At 46.1% G+C, this 7,868-nt stretch overlaps 1 protein-coding gene across 4 annotated transcripts; it reads right to left on the bottom strand.

Moving 5' to 3' along the window:
* Nucleotides 1-2,765: 2,765 nt before the first annotated feature.
* On the bottom strand, nt 2,766-7,821 carry LOC110747453 (uncharacterized). Of its 4 annotated transcripts, none has more exons than XR_015835084.1 (11): nt 7,537-7,821; nt 6,573-6,636; nt 5,027-5,655; nt 4,838-4,954; nt 4,647-4,724; nt 4,490-4,571; nt 4,346-4,414; nt 4,135-4,275; nt 3,885-4,055; nt 3,696-3,812; nt 2,766-3,611 (listed from the first exon to the last, which is right to left on the bottom strand). XR_015835084.1 is itself a non-coding variant. In XM_088251549.1 (11 exons), exons 7-11 carry the CDS (start codon nt 4,367-4,369, stop codon nt 3,552-3,554), a joined length of 480 nt encoding a protein of 159 aa, XP_088107675.1. In that variant the 5' UTR covers nt 4,370-4,414; nt 4,490-4,571; nt 4,647-4,724; nt 4,838-4,954; nt 5,027-5,655; nt 6,573-6,636; nt 7,537-7,821; the 3' UTR covers nt 2,766-3,551. The 4 variants fall into 4 exon arrangements, 3 of the variants coding, with proteins under 3 accessions (XP_088107675.1, XP_088107674.1, XP_088107673.1); XM_088251549.1 differs by having other exon boundaries at nt 2,766-3,578; XM_088251548.1 differs by having other exon boundaries at nt 2,767-3,611; nt 4,647-4,727.
* Between the last annotated feature and the right edge of the window lie 47 nt (nt 7,822-7,868).

Here is a 7,868-nt window from a genome sequence, read left to right as displayed (position 1 = left end):
ATCATCACTCATCGAATCGTCAGAACACATGATTACAGCGGCTATCTCCTTTCCTCTTCGTTTGGGTAAGGGATCATCATCAATGGCTTGCTTCTTGGAAGGTAACTCAAGAGTTCTATCATGTACTTTGGCATGCAAGATCTTACGCAGAGTCTGACAGGCAGTGGTTGGGTGTCCCACATATTGATGGTAGCGGCAATATCGCGGATCGTTCTTTTCTTCTCTGGTAGGGACCTTTTGTGGTCTTGGTGGCTTGATGACTCCCTCTGCAAACATTGTATCCAAGATAGCATGGAGTTCCTCATCTCTGCACGGCAGCGGCGGGTACGTCTCCCTTTCTCTTCGTTTGCGTGGGTTGAAATCGCTTGAGGATTTTTCATCTACAAACAAAGTTTGTTGGGGTTCCTTCCTTTCATTCCTCCATGTTCTTTGCCCGGCGGCCGGTCTGACAGACATGCTTGTTTTCCTCACTGCTTCCAGAAGTCTAGAGAACTGGTTGATTCCGATGTTCTCAAGATATACCCTGTATTCTGGTACAATGTTACTTATGCAAATCTCGACAAGTTCCTCTTCATCTTTTTCATCATAACAATCAAGAGCTAAGTCACGAAACCGACGGACAAAGTCCACAGGGTTTTCTCCAGGCTTCTGGCGGGTGTTATTGAGTTGAGTCGTAGTTACTCGTTCCTCGTGCTGGAAATATTTTCTACAGAACCTGCTTGCCAAGTCTTCCCAGGAGCGGATAGAGCCCGGCGCCAAAGTAGTATACCAAGTGTAGGCGCGGTCTGTGAGACTCTTCGAAAATTCTCGAACACGTAAGTTATAATCGCCAGCATGGGGTCCCAAAGCATCAACGAAGCGACTGATGTGCTCTTTTGGACTTCCTTTCCTCCCATCAAAGAGGATAAAGCTTGGAGTTTCATAGCCCTTAGGATAGGGCTGCTCGAGTAGGCTGGCCGGATATGGCGGCTGAGGGACGTATTTCCAATCTTCATGGCTTCGATTTAACTCTTTTTCCAGCATGGCAATCACATCTTCATGGGTGACAAAAGATGCTTCCTTCTGCTCAGATCCCCTTCCAGCAGGAGCTGAATCTCCCAATGGCGTCTTTTCGCGTTGCTCTTCATTTTTGTCATTCTGATTGGAAACAGAGTTCTTCAACTCTTTGATTGTTTCAATCATTTCTCTCTGGGATTTACCCATAGCATGGATGGCTGCGATGAGCTCTGGGAGTGTATAGTCATCTCCATTTGTTTGTCTCTCCTCTTCACGGGAGCTGTTCCCTCTTGACGTCGAGTCACCGTGGTTTAACTCCTCTTGGGAGGCCACAGTGTTGCTTCTGACATTCCTTTTTGGAGGCATTGGTGAGAATGGCAGCCTGAGTCCCCAGCAGAGTCGCCAATTTATGTAGGGGTCTTTTTTGGTCACGACAACTGAAGGCGGGCTTGGGCCGTCGTAAAGAGCTAATTGTGATGCCCCTTTGCCTGAGTTCAGAACCAGGCCCAAAACACTCCGAGAAAATGTAAATTTCCAGGGAATGCTCTGTTTCTTCCCACCAAGAGAGTGATGACTGTGATAAAAGAATTAGAAAGTTATGCTTGGCTTGAAAGGCTTGTGATGCGAGAGCTAAGTTTCCACAAGTTTAGCAGAGAGAGAGAGATTGACAGATTGCTGCTTGGGTTGGTATCAAAGATCTTGCTGGAGAAAATGGGTGATCGGGTCATATCTGAGGCTTTCCAAGGATATGATCACAGGAGGAGGTTAAGTTTGGTATAGATTTCTGGGTTTCTGGGTGTTCTTTTCGTCGTGTTCGGGTTGTGTTTTCCTTTGCTTCCTTGCCATTTTATACACCTTGCGAGTTTGCTTCCCCACACGCATGCACTCCGGTATCAAGGTGGTCCGGCTTGCTCTCCGGCTTCGAGGTGGTCCGGCTTGCTCTCCGGCTTCGAGGTGGTCCGACCTGCTCTCCGGCTTCGAGGTGGTCGTTTCCTTTTGGTCGTTTTGCCTCCCAGCTGAGATGACATGACCTCTTCATTCTATGTAGGTGCCAATGAGTTATTCTAGGTGCCGGGTAGTTGGTTTTGCTGCCGTATGTTTGTTTTGCTGCTGGACCTCTATTTTGCTGCTGGGTCTTTGCTTTGCCGCTGGGCCTTTGTTTTGCTGCTGGGTCCGCTGGACCTCTGTTTTGCTGTTGGATCTCTGTTTTGCTGCTGGGTCTTTGTTTTGCTGCTGGGTCTTTGTTTTGCCGCAGGAAAGCGACCGGCGACCGGTCGCCAGGTGCAAGCGACCGGTCGCTCTAGTGCTGTTTTGGAATTTCGATTCTGCGCAAAAGCGACCGGTCGCCATTACTGGAGACCGGTCGCCCATAACGTGATGGTGTTGGGCTTTTTCTCTCTCTCTGCTTACCTATTTAATGACTCAAGAAAATGGGCTTGGCTTTGGTGCCCAGCCCAAAGCCTCCATTTTTGAGCCATCAATGGCCTTGTGTAACTTGTAACCATCCACACCACAAACCAATCAGCAAGCCCCATGCGTATAATTAAGTGGCTTGGGCCCACTTAGGCTTGTTGCGAGATTTGACACAATAGGGAGTTGCTTGGCACTGCACGTTATCGTGTGCTTGTGCTTGGGCTATGTCGTATTGCAGTGGCTCAGGCTTTGCGTTAGATAATGCTTTGCAGTGGGCTAAGTGGGCTTGGGCCTATGAAATCTTGTAATTCTTACAAGTTTGCATGTGAAAGTGGTAAACTCACACCACTGCCTCCCCACGTGCCAAATTGTAGCCTTGCTTGGCATGGCATGTGTGCATCAGCTAGGCCATTTTTTTATAGCATGATAGCGATTGGGCTTTAAAATATGCATGGGCCTGTCCTATGATTTTTTGGGCCTCAACACTAAGTTAGTTCTATCACATATGGTGACCAAATAAAACAGAACTAGCTAAGTACAAAATGGGCCATCCAATGGCCGAGTATGAACCTAAGCATTAGGGAAAAGGGTACGAAGGGCAGTCCTGAAGCTCTCCACCGCAGCGTCCCCGATCGACAAGGTAGACTGAAGGGTCAGCTTCTTCTCTCAGTACGCTCCCACAGCTGCCGCATCCTGACGAATTTGCCGCTCCAGGCAATCTTGAAGACTTTGGCAACAATGGCGGCCCTCTTCTCTTGAAGCTGCCTCACCTGCTCATCAATATCTGCGACCTCCTGTTGTATTTGGTGGGCAATCTCGATCTCCTTCCTCATGATTGCATTACGTGAGGTAATCCGCTGCTCCAGATCTTGGCCCATCCTTTGCTCCTCCAGAAGAGAACGGCGACGGGAGACAAACTTCTCCACCTAACCAAAGAGATATGTGATCATAGCGTCCGAGCATGGGTTTGAAAAAAAGCCAGAGCTCGCCAAAGTCTCAATGGCAGCCTTGAGTTTGTCCCTTTCATCCTTGTCCTCTAAGGACATGAGGTCTCTATCTCTGTATGACTGAAGGAGGGCCTCAGCCCCGGAATCTGGTAAGGCCCCAGTCGTGGTGGAAGAAGTGGCAAGAAGAGCAGAAGCTTATGTTGAAGATATAGATGCATCCCACTGATCGAGGAAGCCAAAAATGTCACCAGAGGGCTACGAGAAAAACTGGGCATTATATTTTCAAGTAGAGAAAGTAAGTTGCATATTTATATATGTATATATTGGTTGTTTTCATACCTGATTAGGGGATGATTGAGGTGCTTCTTCGTGAAGGACCAAGGCCAAGCTTCCACTATCCACCGCTGATGGATTTATGGTAATCTCGGCAGGAGTAAAGGATGAAGACTCTCCAACCTAGCAAAAGGGTATGAGGGTTAAAATAATGGCATATATATTTGAAATAAGCATGAAAGTGTCGAGGCTTACCTCAAGTTGGAGTTCGGACGGAATAGCATCAACCACCAAGGCAGAAGCTACCGATGTCAGCATAAGGATGGGCTCAGGTGGTGCACTTTCTTCGGTGGGGAAAATGGGCTGAAATTCAGCCTCAATGGCCGCGGTGTCGGCCGAAGAAAGTTCAGGGCCATAAATGGCCCGCTAACATGTTCGAACGTTGAAAATAAGAAGTTGCGGGCAAGTATAGAAGAAATTTTGAAAATAGGAAATTTCAATGAACCTGAGAGTTTGGAACGTGTGGGAAGTCTTCCTCTGTCAGCCCGGTCACGTGCTCCAGGGCGTGATCCTCGGGCATGGGAGTAGTCTCATGTGACCCTGTGGAAACCTCTTCCAGGTGTCCAATGGAATTGACCTCGGTTGACTAAGTTTGAAAATGTATTAAGCATAAAAGAAGTAAAAGAAAATTCAAACGGCTAAGAAAATGAAGCTACCTCATCCTTGCCCACCGAAGTCATGACTTGCGCCCTAATTTCCGTCTCAAGTGCGGAAGGTTGAATTTCCTATATTTTGGGGCGTAGAAGTGAGTTTGGGCCAGTAGAATTAATAAATGAAAGTACGCAGAGATATAAGCTTACCGAAGCGACGTGCAAAGTAGTGGCCGATTGCACGGCCCCAATCGAATGAGAAGGAGAAGGTTGCTCCGCCAGCCTTGGGAACCTGCAACAAGTTTCGTAAGTTTAAAAAATAAATAAATAAACCGGGGGGGGGGGGGGGGGGGGTGCACGGCCAAACCTTGAGGCAAGAGGATGCGCGGAGCTTTTCTAGGCTGAAGGAATGATTGTGGGGGCACAATATTTCCAGCAGGGGTATCTGCTAAAAATTAGGAGATTTAATTTTTTTAGAGATGCCCATGAAAAAAAAATCAGAAGGATGGAAATGCAAATCTTCAAAAAAGGCAAAAATAATCATGGAGAGTAGTTTACCTTGGACGGGGCCGTTGTGCCTTTTCTCGCCCCGCCTAAGATTAGCATCGGCGGGATTGGCGAAGTTCTTTCTCTCAACAATGTCGGCAGGAGGACTTTCCTTCCCAGCGGTGTCAGCTGTGAGATTTGAAGAGTTAGAAAGTAGGAAGATAGCCAAAATTAAAATGAGAAAACGTGTGAATATTTTACCTTTTGCTTGGGCCTTCTTCTTCTCTTTCTCTTGCTGGTAGGTTAATGAGCATGGGCAATGCCTGAAGATTCTACCTTCAATCTCCGAACATGGTTGAGAAAACCAACTGGCCGACATCTCTTCCCACCAATGGATAAAAATATTAGAGTCACCAAATTGGGGATCTCTGATCGGAATGCTGAAGGATTTCACCAAGTCTTGGTTGAAATTCGTCAAGGCGGTGATGACAGGACCCGACCCAAATTCCACTTTGGAATCCGAGCCGAACCCTGTGCGTGTCCGACACTTGGCAAGTGCCGGGCACAAATGACCTAATTGCCCTTCTAGTCAAACAATTTCTAAAACAACTGGAGTTTGACTTCTGCCGAAAAACTCAGCAGAGTCTCCCTTGAAATGGACCAAACCCAAGATTACACCTGTCAAACATGCATATAAAAATATACACCAACTGCCAGTATACAAAGATTTTACATACTAACAGTTAGACAAGTGTTCTAGGGCAATATCAGAGCATTTATACAGAGTAGGTTACAAGTACAAAAATAAATAAACAAAACCCTACTTTGTCAAGGAAGGCGGCGGAAAATGGACTCGGCCCGGTGGTGGCGCACTGACGCACGACTACTGCCTGGGGGCGCAAAACATTAAAAAGGTGAGTGGACCAAAAACAAAGTTTAGAAAGTAGCATAAGAACATACTAACCCCTCTATAAAAACAGTTAAGAAACTATAACATTTCTTTATTCACAATTGTACTGAAATCAATGTAATCATATATATATATATATATATATATATATATATATATCAATCATATACTTGATCAATTATTAAGTCTTTGAAAACATTGAAAACACTTTAAATCTACCACCTAGGTGTACCCATTTAGTAATCCGTCAATTCCTTATAATCCGTCAATTCCTTTAATTTCCGTCAATTCCTTTATAATCCGTCAATTCCATTCTCATGCCACCGGAGTGACACGTCCTAGCAGACCTCGGGAAACACAAAGTCAACCCGAGCCGCAATCCTAGCAGAATTCAGGGGACACTTGGTCGGCCTGATCCGCATTCCTCACACCCACGGTTTGGGCGTCCCCGAAACTCGTGGGGCGGTGTCTAGCATGCTGACTTACCCGAAGGCAACTGGATGTCCGTCGACATCAATATAACCGAAGGCAACATAATTTTATTCCGAAGGCAACTTTATTTCCGAGGCAACATTTATTATACTGAAGGCAACCTTGGGTACCTATGGTGGCTTAAAATAAATGTATATATATATATATAATTCTTGAAAAAGATTAAAGTTTATAAAACTACTTATAAAACTATTCCTTAAATCCTGCTGCCATTTAATCTGATAATACCTCAGTTCTAACTTTCCAAATCCTTTTTTAAATGTTCCACTAGGCAGCACATAAATAAACATAAATATTTAAATCTATCAAGTCATGCTAGGAAAGCTATATTCAGTAAAACTTATTCAAGATCAAATAATGAAATTAAAATGCATAAAACGTTTATAAAACAAACAGTCCACTCACAGATACTCAGAGCTAGCTGGACCCTTTGAAGGTCCCTCCTGCGGGTCACCTGGTGCCCGGGTGCCTGTATAACCATCATAATATTTTATTAAAAACTCAGCTCAGTAATATAATATTAAATTAAAAACCCTGACCCCCGGCTCCTAAAAGTGCGTGCATCACTTTAAAATTCATTCCTATGCCCACATTAGCTTTTCCTCTCAGTGGACACGCTTTAGAAGTATCTCGGGACTCAAAAGCGATAAAGTCCCTAAAAGTCAACTCGGGACCTCATGGGGTCCACGACCTCAGAATTCCGATCTGATCATTCCTAGAGGTTCCAACAAGCCTAGGACACATGTCTCGAGAGTTTGGTCTCGATCGGACGGTCGGATTGCTCACGATCGCACGATCGGACGAACGAACGATTTTCCGTAAATCTAGCCCTAGGATTGGCTTTTTCGGAGCATCCGGGACTCCGATTGACGATCCGTCGAATCCTACACGATCCTGAAATTACCTAGAACGACATACTCCAGTTTGACTACGATCCAACGGTCCGAACGTATTGAACCCGGAAAACGCACACTATGCGAGATCCGTTCGGGGTTCAAACGTTATCCGAATTGAGATCCGCGAAATCCTACGCGCTCGTGAGGACACGAGGATCGTTCTGGGACCAAGAGTGGTCCCTGATACCTGGCCCACGCGCCGCCCACGCGCCGGCCGCGTGTGGGTGTGCCTAACAATTCCGGCGACCGGAAAATCTCTAAACCGCCGGTCCAAACTCCTAGTTTAGGTAAAACACCAAATTTGGAACCACTTTTGTTCTTGTACTAAGGCCAAAAAGTGACCGGAAGTGACTGATTCCGGCATCCTAAGCTCGGCAGAAACTTAACTCGAAAATTAACCTCTTAAACCTCAAAATCTCTCCAATCCTACCCAACCATCAGCTAGAGCATGAAAATCAGTCGAAAAACCATACCTAATCCGTCCGATTTGGTGGCCGGAGGAGGGAGTTTGAGGGATTTGAAAATCGGAGAAAATCTGCCGCGATTTTCTGGGTTTTTTCTGGCAGCTTCGTGGCAGCTGGACGGCGGAGCAGGCTGGCTGGGTTGCGGAGGTGGCGGCGGTGCTTCCTTGGCTGGTCCGGTGAGGTGTGGTGGCGGCTGGAGGTGGCTGCAAATTGGGGAGGGTGGCGGCTGAACAATCGAGAGGGAGAGAGAGAAGAGATGTGGGGAGAGAGAGAGTGAGGAGAGAGAGAAGAAATCTGGTTTTTTTTAAAAATCTGACTTTTTTTCCAAAATTTCAATTATG

Source organism: Prunus avium, chromosome 4 (genome assembly GCF_965620075.1).
Source record: "Prunus avium chromosome 4, drPruAviu1.hap1.1, whole genome shotgun sequence".
Classification (NCBI taxonomy): Eukaryota; Viridiplantae; Streptophyta; class Magnoliopsida; order Rosales; family Rosaceae; genus Prunus; species Prunus avium.
Note: the sequence above shows the minus strand (reverse complement) of the source record. Positions and strands in the feature narration are given on the sequence as shown.

What these genes read in the sequence shown, in the direction of transcription:
- LOC110747453 (XM_088251548.1), bottom strand. Translation starts at nt 4,369, where the DNA reads ATGACTTCGGTGGGCAAGGATGAG. An exon ending in CTTCGGTGGGCAAGGATGAG is followed by an intron (nt 4,276 to 4,345) that starts GTAGCTTCATTT and finishes TTTCAAACTTAG; the next exon opens with TCAACCGAGGTCAATTCCAT. An exon ending in CTCAATCATCCCCTAATCAG is followed by an intron (nt 3,612 to 3,695) that starts GTATGAAAACAA and finishes TTTTTCTCGTAG; the next exon opens with CCCTCTGGTGACATTTTTGG.